At 37.4% G+C, this 17,536-nt stretch overlaps 1 protein-coding gene across 1 annotated transcript in view; it reads left to right on the top strand.

Moving 5' to 3' along the window:
* The window catches only part of LOC149081134 (uncharacterized), a 109,405-nt gene that overhangs the window by 12,299 nt on the left and 79,570 nt on the right, over positions 1-17,536 (top strand). Inside the window, exon 2 of the mRNA XM_089238293.1 lies at positions 4,959-5,086. Coding sequence (XP_089094419.1) covers positions 4,959-5,086 — 128 coding nt within the window. The remainder of the gene's footprint in view (positions 1-4,958; positions 5,087-17,536) is intronic.

Below are 17,536 nucleotides of genomic sequence, written 5' to 3'. Positions count from 1 at the left end.
CTCAGTAATGAGGCTTTTTGAATAGACGTCATAATAATCATCAGCATCTGTTTGAGAGTCAGAAAAAGGGTGATCCTCATAGGAATCAGTGTTAAAATTGCCGATTTTACTGTAGAAATGCTGAAATCTGGTGGGGTTTTCTGACACATAAATAATTTAAAAAATTGTATTGGAATTCTCGATTTTTGTAATATTGAGTTTCGCTTAGAGATACGAAGCCCAGGAGATTAAATATGAAGTAATGAATTAGCCGGACCTACTTTTGAGTTGGATATGCATGCAATAACATTGATTTCAACTTATTTATATCCACTCAAGCATGAAAAATGGATATAGTTTATGTTGTTTTAAAATTAATTATGAACCCGTAAAGTATATTGAAGAAATTCCATAGCTTTAGCTAAGCATTTTTGGAAGCAGAAACAGGCAGAGATGGATACCTTGAAATTCAGGGGGGGGGGGGGGGAAGCGAAATACTTAGCGCCCCTAAAAAAAGGGAAAAAAGTATTCATTTTTGTATGTTTCTTTAAATCTAGATTTCTTTATTTCATGAGTCGCGCAAGAAGTCGTCGTATTGGTTAACTTAGACACGGTTCGCATGTCCCTCAAAGGAAGAGGGAGATATCACGTGATCCAAACAGCCTCACTGAAGAAAACCCGGGCAGCGCCGGGTATTATAGCTAGTCTATATATATAAAATTGATTTTCTGTGTGTGTGTGTGTTCTCAATAAATTTTAGATCGATCGTCACCAAATTTTGCATGTATACCAAACTAAACCTGTCTTGAACGATAGGCTACTTTAAAATTTCGTCAGAGTTGCGGGGGGGGGGGGGGCTTATGTGGCTTGAGCCCTTAGGGTCCAGTTTCTGTGGGGAGTTGTATTTAAGTCAACTTTAAATTTAAAAGTTTTTAAAAATTTGAAACAAAATTCTGGTCTTTTTTGTTAATTTACTTGCATTCCCCCTTTCATTAAGACCTTCTATTTTGTTAACCCAAACACCCCAGGTGGTCGCTATTCACAGTTTGGGAACAACTTATGTAAGAAAACAGTCCAGCATGGCTCATTTTGTTGGATGCAGGGCTCCCACTCGTCCTACTTTTCCTACTTTTTTAAAAAATCCTATCATCAAAATTTTTATAATTGATTTTAATTGAGGAGGGAATCTTGGACATTATGCCAAATATAATACAAATGTAGTAGACTGCAATTAATGATTCTACCAAAGCAGATATTGCATTGTTTTTAAGGTTATTTGGGGGCGGTGTACAGTGACCATTTGGTGGTTTATTAATTATTCATTTGCTTAGTTTGAGGGTTCAACAAGTAGAGTAGCCATTAAAAACTTCTGCCTGGTTGAAAAAAAATATTTTGTATTTACTTCTCTTCGTTGTCTTGGACAGTAACTAACATTCATCGTTCAAAATTGTGGTGCACGTTTTGTGTGTAGGTGAAACAACAGTTTGCATAACAAAGCAGTTGGGTAAATAGACCTATTCTAAGTTTTATGACTTTGATGATACCCAATAGCATTCAGTCGCTTTCTGTATTTTTAAGGCATGCAGAGGCAAAAACAATACTTACAATGCTCAAGTAAAGAGCTAGAAATGAAAGTGCTTCATTTGTCAAAAATGATTACACTGGCATTGACCACTAAAATTTAAATAAATCCTTTTTCAAAAGGATGAACAACATAGTAAAACCATCTGGTCCACCTTGACTTATTTATATCGGACCTTGTAATTTACACTTTTTTCTTTTGGAAGTGGTATGGAAAGAGTGTCATTCTTAAAAAACGTTCATATCTTCATAATTTGTCGTGTGTATTGTCAAAGAGAGTTGATAGACTGGGCTGTTGAAGACTCCCAAAAAAAGAATGTATTATATATATTGTAAGGAGAGCAGAAAATAATTTTCTATGGTTTCCAAGACCCTATTTTGGCCAATTTTTTTTTTTGTAACCAAGTCATTTCTGTAATTTTGCTTTGGCTTGAGTCAATCTTACAGGATACTGAAATAGTGTGCTATGAAAAAAAAAATTTAATTTTAAAATTTTCCAACAAAAAAAGTTTGTAGGGATTTTTTTATTATGTTGTCCAGAGGGGGTACCCTCCCCCCATCCTATTTTTTCAAATTTTTTGAGTGGGAAAGGTCACAGAAAAGTCATCAAAAAATCCCCGAAAAGTCACAGAATTTTGCTTTTGATATTTGGTAGACACCCTATTTCAGGATGCGGGAATGGTTGTTACACAAGGAAAGAAAAGGAAAAAAGAAAACCCTGTGCTTGGTAAATATGATAATTTTGTGTGGAATGCAGTTCATGTGATGATTCATAATTATTTTAAAAGAAATGAAATTCCCACTTTGAATAAAATTATGCAATGTGTTAATGAGACATTCCAGATTTGCAGAATTTGGAAAGAATGATGCTTTGCTGGTTACTTGAATTAAAAGTCTTGGATTTTTGTATAAAGCGAGGAGCAAGACCCCTGTCATTGTGGAAAGAGATGACAATGTTATGGCCGAGGCAGTACTTGAGAGCAATCATGCATTTCCGAAATGACTGTGAAACTATTTACTTTTTAGATGAGACTTGGATTAATGAAAGGCACACAGCCAGTCGAGTGTGGTATGACAGCACAATAAATACAAATACAAATAAATACAAATACAAATACAACGCCACAACAGGCAAATTGCCCAACGAGGTGGCTGATCCCCGAGCCCCTACCTACTACTGCTACACCACACATGCAACCCCCCCCCCCCGCGGAACCCCCAACGAATCGGTACGTGCGGGAATGTGCGTGTACGTGTAGTGCAACCTGACGTAAAGTTTGTTTCTGTGTAATGCTTGTTATGTGTAGTGCTGTCATCTGCCCCCAGTTTTACTAACTATGAGTGAAGTGTTATGGTTGAATGATTTACCGTTGTGGGACATAGTTAATGACTAAACAACAAGCATACCTGGAGGGTTTATCAATAAGGTTGAAAGCCCTCGTTGGGAAGGGTAAAAGGCTAATTGTAGAGCCCATATTGGAAGTGATAGTGGTTTCGTTGAAGGCATGGGCGGAGATACGGGGGGGGGGGGCATTTCCCCCTCAGCGTCAAAGGTGGAGTCGACTGATCTAATCATCATATATATATCATCATCATTGTGCCCCCCCCCCAGCAATAGTGACCTTGCCCCCCCCCCCAGACTTCCAAGTCAATCTCCGCCTATGGTTGAAGGTAGCCTACTGTTATTCGAGTCCAGAAAAGTTTGGAGATTATCACCAGGACATGAATGGCGAAGTTTTCAAGACCTGGTTTGAGAGCGTACTGCCCAAACTTCATCCAGATAGTGTCATCGTGATGGACAACGCTTCATACCACAGCATTCGCATGGGAAGAAAACCTAATTCGTCCTGCAAGAAACAGGATATCATCAATTGGTTGAAGCAAAGATACAAAATATTGGATGACTCCCTCATCAAAGTGGAACTGCGACAGCTTGTGAAAAAATACAAAAGTGGATGCAATAAGTATGTTGTAGATCAGGTAACAAAGTCCTGCGGTTACCTACATACCATTGGATGCTGAATCCAATAGAATTAATTTGGGGAAAAGATAAGGGCTTTGTTGGTCGAAAAAACAAACAAAACTTTTGAACTTCCAGAAGTCTGAATTATTAGCTACTGCTTTGGATGGTGTGACAGTGGACAATTGACGAAATGCGATTTCTCATATCATCGGGGAGGAGAAGCTGTGGCAACTGGACGTTAATGTTGATCTGACTGTTGAAGAGCTAATTATCAATCCATCACAGAGTTCATCAACATCCAGTGAAAGTGAAATAGAAGGAATTTCACTCCTACCAGATAATATAACAATCTCCAATTAGTAGAATATTGAAGTGCTGTAAAAAAATAAAGTAAAATAAATAAGTAATAAATTAAAGAACGGCAACAAAAAGGGTAAGTTATTTGTAATTTTGTGTCGCACTGGAGCCCTTGTTTTATAAGAGACCTTTCCCATACTTATAGTTACAATAATTTCATAAATGCTGAATTTTCATCAATTCTGGAATTATTTCATTTATTCTGAATTTTCATTAGATTTAAGACAATTTCTTTCGTTAGGTCACAATATTGTATTTCATTTCAAAGTTATTTCTTCCGTCAATTTAAAATTTTCTTCAGTTCGAAATTTTCATTAAGTTTAAAAAAAATTCAATTTGGTCTATTTTTTTTTTTTTTTGGATATTTTCAGCATTCCTATATACTTTTTGGTAATAATGTATGAGTATTGCGATGCTGATTCCCCTCCCACAGAATGTATATAAAATCAGGGCTGGAAGTATATTTTCAAAAACACCTCTCTCTTTTAAATTATTATTAACAGTTTTTATTTCAACAAAATTTGAAAAATAGTGAAAACTTTATTCTCTGTAAATTTGCAATAAAAGAATTTTTCTATCTCACATTTGAGAAACAATCTCATGTGTTACTCAACACGTAATGAAGGGGAAGGTCAACTAATAGAGGTAAAGGATGCGGAGTGATATCAAAAATTGGTGCAGTGGTTTGTGTACATCCAGACCAAAGTTAACAGGAACAAAGTTTACAAACTCCACTGGGTTGTGCCAACAACCCAGATCTTCAGTATCTGCATCTTCCTGTAGATTCTCATTTATCTAATTTTGAATTCATTGCTGCCTTCAGTCAGTTTTTATCTTTTTGTAACATTCTTTTCACGATTTAAAAAACTTATATTTTTTAAATTTTGAGCAGAACCTGGAATGAATCAAACAATTTTCTATAGAAAACTGTGAGAAATAATGTTTCAGCTAAAGAACCTGATTCCGGAATGAATCATCTTTGTTAGTCGAGATATCACTGTAATTAAAAAAATTTAGATATCTATGTTTATGTTTCTAGATTGCATTGCTGATTATATTAATATTTTTTCTAATGTAGCCACCTTATATCAAATTGCATTTCCTGTAAGAAGGGTGCTCACCAAGTCCAACAAGGGATGGAGTATCTTCAACAAGCACTCTGATGTCTATTTGTGGTCTATGTCTATTGATCTCCACACAGATGCTGTTAGCAAACTTTATATTCTATTTAGATCATCATCAACTTTGGTTTCAATCAATTTGTTTATTTGAAGCGTTTGACCAAACAACGGTCTATGTCGTTTTTTCAAACTTGAGAGAAGACACAATGAAAGTCATTGCTGAATTAGGGAAACACCTCTTTTGTCTGGATTGCTCTCCGATACCGTCCATCCCTTTGGGAAAGAACACAAACCATCCCAAGATGGTCTCTGTGGGCGGTCATGTCTGTCTGTCTGGATTGCAGCTGTGTAAAGTGCCATAGCAACTACAACTGGTTTCCATGGGAACACACTTAAGGAACGTAACAGAAGCTATATGGAATATTATTCAGTAAAAAACTATTAGCAAAAAAGTAACATAGACGTTATTTGGCCAACCAAGCGTTTCATTTAATGTCAAATTGCTCAATTTTTTTTGCGTATCAGATCAAATGAATGACTAACAATTGCTTTGAAAAATAGTATTTTTGCCTGGAATGAATGTAGTAAAAACCAGAGTTAGAAGTGGTTTATGGGCAATTCAAAACTCAAACATTAATGAAGGATTCTTCCAATAATGGTTGTATAAATAAATGACTTTGTTGGATCATTTAGTGATGGAGTAAAAATAAAAACAAACAAACCATACAGTAATTTCAAAATGTATTTATACTCCAAGTGTTCTGAGATTCTTATAAAAGTTCCAATTTTTGAATGTTTTACATTAAGAACAGTTTCAGATTCCACTTTACACTTCCAGATTACAGTTTTTGGAAACAATGAGTTTAATTCAAATCCTAAAGTGCTCAAATTTTTATTTTGCACATGTTTTCTTTCTTATGGTTTAATATTTAAACGTAAGAAAAAACATGTCCTAAGAAAAAATCCTAAAGTCCTAAGTAAAAGTTCACACTACTAAAATGTGCAGAAGCTTTTTAAATTGCATTTTAATCAGTAATCGTTACTGAACAACATATCCAAAATTGGACAACAGGAACATTCCTAAAAATGAATTTCAAAATGGCTGGGTAGTTTTCTTGATTTAAGGCAAATGCTACTTGAGGTATGCTTAAAATTAAAACATCTTCAAACAGTCCACTATTCGTTTCAAATTACTGCTTAAAAGCTTTGTTTTTTTTTTCTTTTCTTTTCCAATTGAAATAATTCATTGTTATTACAATACAAATACACCAATGTGAGAAAACACTAAAGGCTGAAAAGATGGCTGAACAAAAGAAAGATTGTTACAGAAATGTTTCAGTGCAGAAAAAACACTAATTAATCATTTTTATAACTTTCATTAGATTCATAGTTATAAGTGATGTTGTTGCTTTTACATACATTGATTTGGCACACCCCACAAGCTGTTGGGACAGTCCATTACACTTGCATGCCCATTGTAAAGTATCGCAGTTTGTCTTGCAGGAATATTGAATCATATTGAGTAGATAATACTCAACGATTGATGATGATGCCACCAAGATCAACAGTACGGCAGTGAAATGTGGCCTAGGGACTATTTTTACTACCCTGTATATGTAAGCATTATGCAATATTTTCTGGCTGATCATCGAGACAACCTTCAATTGGCAAGAGAGAAACCAGCCAAGCCTCATGTTTTGTCATTAGAGAGAAAGTCGCCACTTAAATCAGAAAGTTGAATAGGAATGCCGGCCAGACTATTTATCATTTAAAGAAATGTGAAAAAGCATGCTAATGGTCATCCGGATAACCAGGGCTAGGAATTTTATGCCCTAAAAACTTCTACAAAATGCTCTATAAAAAATGTATTTATGGCCTTAAAAAACTGTAAATAAGCCCTATAAAAATGTCCTAAATTAACATAATTAACATGTCCTAAATTTTTTTAATTCCTATCTCAGATGTACCAAACACACAGAAATGTTTTTATGTAAAAAATGAAAAAAGGAAAGATATTTTTTCTTGCCCTCTAGTCGTTGAAGACCTCATTCCCTTTTTCTCTGTGTTGATATGCTGCAGCACAGTGGATTTCCTTTCTGCAGCAACTTTAGTATCACACAGTTGACAAAACAATATTGTTTCATCTGTATATATCTTTCACCATATTCAGAAATGACTTTCTTCAGTTTCTGTAAAGTCCTTTTTGTGCTTCCTTTGTGAAATCCTTTAGGCATGTTGAAAATTAAATTTCTCAATAATACACGAATCATTCACAATCAATGCAAAAACTATTTACAGTTACTGTAAGAGTAACTTCCAAGAAATTTGAAAATATTGAGGCCCTATAGTTTTTATCTGGATCTGCTCGCACTTGATCAGATGTAGTAATGGTAATCCCATCAAGTTCTCCACCACACAGATTTAGAATTAATGTACTGCCATCTATAGATGAAAATATCTAGCTGAGTATTTACCTTTAGAAAAGCATTGCACGAAATTTAAAAAAAAAAAAAAAAATTCTTTTTATTTAATAAAAACTCTCAAAATGTCCCCCATGAACCAATATTACCCAATTTTTTCCCATGTTAGTTACCATGAAGAAAGAGCTCTTTCAGAGGCAGGGACAAAAAAACTAGTCTGATGCCGAAATTGAATAGCCAGGAAAAAATTTTCATTTATCAAAAACTATTCAATATGCAAAATATGCTTTAAAACTTTGAAAATATGCTCTATTCAATGTAAAAATAGCGAAATATTTAAAAAAAAAGTAAATATGCAAAGACATAGAAATCTGAACCCTACTGATAACTAACCAGCAAACAATACAGTCTGTACTTATTGTGTGATGTTCGTTTTATTAATCTACGTTACATAATTAATACAATACTAAAATACAAAAAATGTCAATGTTCTTGTTCTTGGAGACCAGGATCAAGTGGCTGTTCTCGTTATTGATGATCTATGTTCTGCCCAGGTATTGCCATTGCCTGCGCAGTAATACTGTTCTTTGGTGTTGCCAGATACCCTAAATTTACCCCTCCCCCATTTCAATAGGTGAATTTCTCGTGAAATCTCAAGAGGTGATTTCCTCTTACGCTCTGATCAAGGTCAGATCCACCTCTCATCTCTTCAAAGATCCACCAGGTGAAGGTGTAGGTGCTTGTTGCTCTTTGTCATCATCAAAATGTGGGATAGACCCTGTGGGTTGTTCATGATTTTCACTGAAGCATGTTGAATGTTCAAGCTGAGACAGGTGATTGATTGCATAGTTCATGTTGAGTAACTTCATGTTGATCAATAGTCTGTTCTTTTTCTTCTTTCTTTCTTAAATGATCTGAATGAACACATTGACCATCTGCAGTTCTATATGACAAAGGACCTGTTCTCGATGCTGTATGATTGCAGATTTCCATGGAGGACTCTTGAGTTTAAATAGTTGGTATGAAAAGCTTTTTACGAAATTTCTTGCACTATCTTCTGTCATCCCAGTGCTTGAAACTACTGTGATCTTTCGTCATGGTACAGTTTGGACTTCAGGCTTGGTACATCGTTTATATGATCTGGTTTCAGCCTTTCGAATACAGTATACAGTTCTCTGTTGAGGAACAGTTTAGCTGTAGTGGCATTTGTGGCACAGTATACAGTTGCACGATAATTGAATAAGAAGACTTGTAGTTGGTGTTCTTGGTCTTTAAACTGATTCGAGGTTTTTCTGAATCTTGTCTTGAAAGTGCAAATTACTTGCTCTGCCAAACTACTGCTTCTGAAATGGTATGGAGTTGTTCTGACGTGTTTGACTCAATTTCTGTTGAAAAACTCCTTGGATTCAGATGATTTGAATTGTGGTCCATTGTCAGACACAGTTATGCGACAAATTCCATATGAAGTGAACATCTGTCGGATACATTTAATCACATGAGCTGATTTAACTTGTTTTAGCTTGAATACTTCTAGCCATCGAGAATGATAGTCAATGATGTAAAGCCAATTATCACCATTCAGCTGTGCTAAGTCAACGTGTACTCAGTCCCAAGCTCTGCCTGTAATAACAATAGGGGTGATTCACAAATTTTTGTGGATGATTTATGTTACAGTCCAAACATATTCTAATCACCACCATACTGACATTCTGGCTACTGATTTCATTGAAAGTTGGTCATGCCAGCATGACCTTCATAAATTTTACATATCACAGTTCTTCAACTTGTTTGGTATTACAAAATGCGATTGTTGAATATTAAAATCCCTTGTTCATGTCCCTTGTTCAAGACAGTTCATGTCGTTTCTCATACAAGTTCTCATCCAGTTTATTGTTCTGTGGCCAACCCTGTTCTGTATACAAAATAACTTTTCTTAATTCCTTCTTACTTGGCTGCTTTTGTGATTTGTTTGTGCATGAGCACTGCTGGTGTGATAAGAGTTCTCCATCTTTAGAAGCGATCAGCCAAGTTATTGCTGAGGTCTCTGAAAAATAACTGAAATTCCCCCTTCTCTGAGGATCACCTCCACCAGAAGTTGCCTATGCCGAGGTGTCAGATAGACTCTTCTCGATCTACTATGCTAGACTAACGTTCTTGAATGCTCTTGCTTCGTCATCATCAGATGGACTAAATCTAATATCGGGAGCCTACGTATCCCATCGCCACCGACTGGAACCCACGGACTCGTCATCGCCGATCGTTCATTACCACTGACTGAAACTTAGACTCGTCGTTGATCGACCACCTTCGTCGACTGAAACCCTACGGAGTCGTCGCCGATCGTTCTTCTCTGCCAACCGGATTCTACAATTTTGATAGCGATAGTTCATCGCCGCTTATCGGACCCTATGACCTCGTCGCCGCCAACCAGGCCTACAGACCAGTGATGGTAACCTCGTCAAGCAAAATTCCCCTTTTGACTAAATTTTTCCCACACATTCCAAAAATTGCGCTGCCATCTATCGGTAGAAATATGCAGTCAAGTATTTTACACTAGAAAAGCATTGTTTTGCATTTATATATTTTTTTTCAACAAAAATTCTTTTGTTTGATGAACTCTCAAAATTTCCCACAAATGCCACGAAATTTCCCATGTGAACCAATTTTGGCCAATTTTTCTCACGAGTTGCCATCACTGCTACAGACTCCTTGTTGTCGCCGGTCACTCATCTCTGTTGACTGCTTGTCGCTGCTAATCGGATTCTATGACTTCACCGTTATTGGCCGGACCCTACAGACTCGTTGTCGACTACCCATTTCCACTGAGTGGACCCCACTAACTCATCGTCGCCGATAGCTCATCTCCTTCAACCAGACCCTACGGACTCGTTACTACTTGTCGTCAAGAGGACTGATTATTTGTGGACTCACCAACCCCTTCGAATTCCCAGACTCATGAAAAAGGTGATTAACTTTTCAGTTCAGAATTCTTTGTTGTTAAGAAACCTAATAAATTATTTGTTCATTTTCAATGTGTCTTTGCCTGGTCACTTGCAGCGACGCATACAAAAACCCTTAATGCAATGAAAACATTGCATGGTGTATTTTATATTGTAGTGCATTTCATATATTGTAGTACATCGTGCTGTATTGCCTAATGTACTGCAGTGGTTATTGCGTATTGCTTATTGTGGTGCACTGCAAACAGTGGTACATTGCAGATTGCAGTTCATTGCATGTTGTATTGCTTATAATATTGTGTATTGTGCTGCAGGGTTTAAGCTACGGTCTAATTCTTCGCAAAATGCGAAAGAAAATCTTAGAATGCGAAAGAAGTGGTAGCAACTTTTGCAAAATTCGTACAGGAGGTACGGAACGAGTAGACATCCAACCATCAATCATTACATTAGCATTGTAGCAGTTTGTTAAAGCTTTTCTCCCCATTTTCGCTTTTTTGCGAAAGAAATTTTTTATCTAGCTTAAACCCTGTTTTGCTGAATTGCTTATTGTTGTGCATTACTGATTTTGCTAGATTGTGTATTGTTATGCATTACATACTGTAGTGCATCATGGCCTGTATTGCTTATTGTAATGCAGTGCTTACAGTGTATTGTGTTGCATTTCTTATTGCAATGCATCGCATATTGTGCTGTATTGTTTATTGTGCTGCATTGTATATTGTTATGCGTGCTATATTGCTTATTGCGGTGCATTGCTGATTGTGGTGGGTTGCATATTGCTGTGTGTTGTGTATTGCTATCCATTGCCTTTATTGTATTGCATCACAGGCTGTGGTGCTTATTGAAAAGCAGTGCTTATTGCATATTGTGTTGTATTTCTGATTGTGGTGCATTATGTGCTGTAATGCTTATTGTAAATCAGTGCTTATTGTGGTGTACTGTATATGGTAATTCATTGCTTATTATGTTGTATGGTGCATTGCATATTGTGCTGAATTGTTCATTGTGGGGCACTGCAAATAGTGGTGCATTGCTGATCATAATGCATTGCATATTGTAGTACATCACATGCTGTATTGCTTATTGTAATGCAGTGCTTATTGCAGTGTATTTGCAAATGGTGGCACATTGCATATTGTATTGCATCATGTGCTGTATTGTAATGAAATTCTTATTGCATATTGTGGGGCATTGCATATTATTGTGCTTTGCTTAATGCGATGCATTACGTATTGTGGCGCATTGCGTGCAGTATTGCTTATTGTATTGTAGGACTGTATTATGGTTCATTCTGAATTATGGTGCTTTGCTTATTGTGTGTGATGAATCACGTATTATGCTGCATTGCATATTGTGATGCGCTGCATATAGTAGTGCATTGCTTATTGTGGTGTATTGTATGTAGTAGTGTGTAATAATCATCATCACCAGCCAAAGAATTGAACAATAAAAGCCGTCTGAATGGCAGGGGCACTGATAAGCAAGGTGTATATCTTGCTATTTGTGTATGTGCTGTTTTTCTTGATTTAAATAAAGTGATAATACACAGCGGCAGCGGTAAAAGGCCATAACAACAAAGTAGCAGCAGAAAAAAATGTTCTGATATACATCAAGTAAATTAAATCAGTACTTGCAAGGAACTTTCTATCTGAAAAGTAAACATAGCTGATTCAGAGCACTTTTCTTTCGCAATTCCAGCAATACGGATGAACCAGCCAGAAAATTTCACATTTTCAACACTTGCAAACTGGTCAAGATGGATTACTCGCTTCCAGAGATTCCAGATAGCTTCCGGACTTTCCACCAAGACGAGAGAACAGCAGGTAAAACTCGCTGGTTTATATTATGGGTGAACAAGCCGAGGACATTTACAGTTCTTTCAATTTGACTGATGCTGAAAGGGGAAACTATGAACTCGTTGTGAAGAAGTTTAGTGATCATTTCATTGTTAAAAGAATACCATTTTTGCACGAGCACATTTCAACAAACATGTACAGCAAGAAGGAGAATCAGTAAACAACTTCATTACTGCTTTATACAGCCTTCCAGGAAACATTGTGATTTTGGAGAATTGCATGATCAACTGATCATACAATTGATATGATATGTGATACATGATCATATTGCTGTTGGTATTCAAGATAAAGCTCTGAGTGTGAAAGGTTGCAATGCCAAACTTGCACTATCAAAAGCAGTAGAACAAGTTAGGCTCAGTGAATCAATCAAGCAGCAACAACATAAACTCAATGAAACAGAAACCACACCGTTACTATACATGCAATGTCTTCGAGAAAATCTGATCACTTTCAATCTCAAAAGTCTGGTATGAAAAATAAACCAAAGAGCAAGGACTTTTCAGATTCCAAACATTCTGAGACATGCAAATGGTTTGGCAAGCAAAAACATGAGAGAAGATTATGTCCAGCTAGAGATGCCAAATGTTTTGAATGTTCTAAACTGGAACATTTCAGAAATATTTTTTTAGCAAAGAAACCAAACCAGCATTCAAAAATTTCGTTCTTGGGTCATATTTGACACAACATGAACCAGGATGGATAGTTTTTGTCAATATTGTGAATAAGAAATTGAAATTTTGACTAGATAGTGGAGCAGATCATACAGTGATACCTGCAACTTTGTATCAAGTTGTTCCAGAAATTGAATTTGAAACCAGCTGATAGAACTCTCTGTGGTTCAGATAACACTCTGTTAAAAGTGTTGGGCATGTTTGAAGCACCTCTTAGCTATGTAATCAAGCAATGCACAGAAAAAATCTGTGTCATCGATGGCTTGAAAAACTTTCTTGGGGAACCAGCTTTGATATTCTTTGGCTTAAGACACAATAATATCAGTGCTGTTCAACAGATTACTGCAATAGATCCGAAAAAAGAGTTTCCTGAACTGTTCAAAGGACTTGGACTCATGAAGGAATTTGTTTCATGTAACTCAAGCTTGATGTTCCATCTGCAGTAACATTGCCAAGATGAGTACCTAAACCGCATTTGAAGAAGACAGAAATCGAGATAAAAAAAGATGGATGAACAAAAAGTCATAACTCCAGTCACTGAACCAATGGAGTAGTGCTCTCCTGTTGTAATAGTGCCCAAAAGTGATGGATAGATTGAGAATTTGTGTGGATTTGATCAAGCTGAACAAAAATTTTCTACAGGAATTACATCCTTTACCGAAAGTGGAATACACACTAAATCTCTTATCTGGTGCTAAAGTGAAAAGTCATCTTATCTCATGACATTTATTACTCCGTTTGGAAGATTCAGATTTCTTAGACTGCCCTTTGGAATATATCTCTTCCGCTCTAGAACATTTCCAAAGAAAAATGATACAAGTTCTGGAAAACACAAGTGGAACAGTTTGTCACATGGATGACATACTAGTGCAGAGGTCTACTCAAGAAGAGCATGATGTGAGATTGAGAGAAGTTTGTCAGAAAATGAAAGATGTTCATTTGACTTTGAAAAAAGAAAAATGTATCGTCTCAACTAGCAAAATTAAATTTCTTGGTCAAATCATTGATAGCCAAGGAATTCACCCAGATGATGAGAAAGTCATTTCTATCAAGGAGTATAAGTCACCAACAAATATGAAGGAATTGAAAAAGATGTTGGGCATGGCAAATTACTTGGCTCATTTCATTCCAAATTATGCAGAAGTGCTTTCTCCTCTAACTATGCTTTTCAGAAACAAAACAAAATATGTCTGGGATATACCTCAGCAAAATGCTCTTCTTAAATGGAAGGAGATATTACTACTACTTCACCAAACACCAACTGTGGCCATATTGCTATATTGCAATTTACTGCTTTTAGTGAGATGGGTTGGAAGTGAAGGCGCTGTCTATCGGTGGTCGTCTCGAGTTCGTTAGGGAAAATATCTTATCTATATCTTCCTTTGGGTTCAAACCCAGGACCCTGACAACAACCTTCACGATGGTAGACGAGCATCTTACCACCATGCCACACGGGCATGGAAGGAGATACTGTCATCTGATCCTGTTTTGAAAATCTTCAATCCCAACCAGGAATCCATAGTTACTGTCTCTGCATCTTCATATGGCTTGGGAGCTACCTTACGCCAAAAGCAAGATGATGGTCAGATTGGTGCTATCGCCTATGGTTCCAGAACTTCAACCACAGCTGAAACTTGATGCACCCAAATCGAAAAGGAAGCCTTAGCTATTGCATGGGGTTGTGAGAAATTTAAGGATTACTTAACAGGAACTCATTTCAAGATACAGAGTGATCATACACATCTGATTCCTATCTTCTCCAGAAAACATTTGGACAACTTATCACCAAGCTACAAAGGATCGAATTGAGGATGATGTGATGCTCTTATGAGATAGTTCACATTCCAGGAATGGAACTGCATGCAGCAGATGCTTTATCCGGGAGTCCTCAAATGTATCCAAACAACACAAATGAATTGGAAGACAAAATAGGTACATGTCCAAATGGTTAAAGATACTCTACTGGCTTCATTGAAAAGACTGGAAGAACTGAAAGAAGCACAACTTGCTGATGAAGTTTGTCAGAAACTTTCATCATATACAATGATGGAATGGCCTGCAAAGAAAGATGTCAATTCCTTTTGTCTACCTTTCTGGCAACATCGTTACGAAATCTCCATCCAGGATGAGATAATGATGAGAGGCTGTAGAATCATCATTCCTTGATCACATCGAAGTGAAGTTTTAAATCAGATTCACGAAAGTCATCTTGGAATTACCTGAAATTACAAAATGTAGAGCTAGTGCCAGATGTCTATTGGCCTAGAATAAGTGAAGAAATAGAAGAAAAGGTAAAAAATTACACGGCTTGTATCCAAGAACCTAAGAACAGGCACCAACCCCTCATTCCAACATCATTTCCTAAAAGATCATAGGAGATGATTGGTATGGACTTGTTCAAGTACAAAAACTCATGATATTTCCTCTTAGCTGACTACTATTCTCATTTTCCTGAAATTGCAAAACTTGATAGACTAACAGCTGCTGAAATTGTAAACCATTGCAAGTCCATATTCGCTCGACATGGCATTCCAGATATTGTTCGATCAGACAATGGGCCTCAGTTTGATCCAGTCCGTACATTGGAATTTCAAGCGTTTTCTAAAGGGTATGTATTCACACACATTTCTAGTAGTCCAAAGTTTTCTCAAAGTAATGGACTGGTTGCGTCAGCAGTTGAAACAGTTAAAATGCTGATTAAGTCAGAAGATCCATACATTGCTTTGATGGCATATGGAGCAACTCCTCTAGAAAATGGATTCAGTCCGGTAGAGTTGTTGATAAGTAGAAGAATTAAAACAACTTTACCAATGGCTAAAGGTCAATTGCAACCACAAGCAGTAGGTAGAAAAACCATCGAGGGAAAAAGGAGAATCGAAAGATAATGCCAAAACTACAACCAAAGACATGGGGTGAGAGATCTCAAGAAATTACAGGAAGAAGTAGTATGGATAAGAAGAGCTACTAGTGTAGTGCTACAAAAGACTTCATTCCCAAAATCTTATTTGATTAAGTGTGAAAACAACATCTATAGAAGAAATAGAAGACATCTAATCCCATCATCAAATTTCCACCCAGAGAAAGAATAATAATTGGACTTTCCTTCATTGGAACATTGTCCTGCAGCAACTCCATCGAATTCGAGTGACAACTCAGCTGTCAGGGTGCCATATGTAACTAGAAGTGGAAGAATTGTTTTAACCCCTTAATAGGCTCAACCTTTGAAAAAAAGGGGGGGAGGAGGAGATATGTGTAATAATCATCATCACCAGCCAAAGAATTGAGCAGTCAAAGCCATCTGGATGGCAGGGGGGACTGACAAGCAATGTGTATATCTTGCTCTCCGTGTGTATGTGCTGTTTTTCTTGATTTAAATAAAGTGATAATACAACATAGTGTATTGCTTATTATGCTGTATTGAATATCATGACACATCATGTATGTATTGCAGTGCATTACATTATTGTGGTGCATCGTGTATTGTACTGTATTTGTGATGGTGGTGCATTGCTTATCAAAATCAATGGGAAACTGGCAATTGAATGACTAATTTGCAGTGCCTGAGGAATATTTTGCTTGACGAATTTAAGATGTGACGAGTAGTTGGGTTCATTGGAGGAGGTTGGGGGTATTGGATGCCAAAAGTGTCGTGTGGGGCCCTACATTATAAAATAATCATACACTGAAGAGCCAAAAAACTGGTACATCTGCCTAATATCGTGTAGGGCCCCGCGAGCACACAGAAGTGCCGCAACACGATGTGGCATGGACTCGACTAATGTCTGAAGTAGTGCTGGAGGTAATTGACACCATGAATCCTGCAGGGCTGTCCATAAATCCGTAGGAGATCTCTTCTGAACAGCACGTTGCAAGGCATCCCAGATATGTTCAATAATGTTCATGTCTGGGGATTTAGGTGGCCAGCGGAAGTGTCTAAAGTCAGAAGAGTGTTTCTGGAGCCACTTTGTAGCAATTCTGGACGCGTGGGGTGTCGCATTGTCCTGCTGAAATTGTCCAAGTCCGTCGGAATGCACAATGGACATGAATGGGTGCAGGTGATCAGACAGGATGCTTACGTACCTGTCAGAGTCGTATCTAGACGTATCAGGTGTCACATATCACGGCAACTGCATGCACGCCCCATACCATCACAGAGCCTCCACCAGCTTGAACAGTCCCCTGTTGACATGTAGGGTCCATGGATTCATGAGGTTGTCTCCATACCCGTACACGTCCATCAGCTCGAAGCAATTGGAACCGAGACTCGTCAGACCAGGCAACGTGTTTCCAGTCCTCAACAGTCCAATGTCGGTGTTGTCGGGCCCAGGCGAGGCGTAAAGCTTTGTGTCGTGCAGTCATCAAGGGTACACGAGTGGGCCTTCGCATATCTATGTGTTTCGTTGAATGGTTCGCACGCTGACACTTGTTGATGGCCCAGCATTAAAATCTGCAGCAATTTGCGGAAGGGTTGCACGTCTGTCACGTATAATGATTCTCGTCAGTCCCGTTCTTGCATGATCTTTTTCCGGCCGCAGCGATGTCGTAGATTTAATTTTTTACCGGATTCCCAATTTTCACGGTACACTCGTGAAATGGTCGTACGTGAAATCCAAATTTCATCGCTACCT

This window comes from Pholcus phalangioides, unplaced genomic scaffold (genome assembly GCF_987345545.1).
Source record: "Pholcus phalangioides strain wild (caught in Gottingen) unplaced genomic scaffold, Ppha-v1.0 ptg000010l_1, whole genome shotgun sequence".
Lineage (NCBI taxonomy): Eukaryota > Metazoa > Arthropoda > Arachnida > Araneae > Pholcidae > Pholcus > Pholcus phalangioides.
This window is presented reverse-complemented; position numbering and strand designations above follow the sequence as displayed.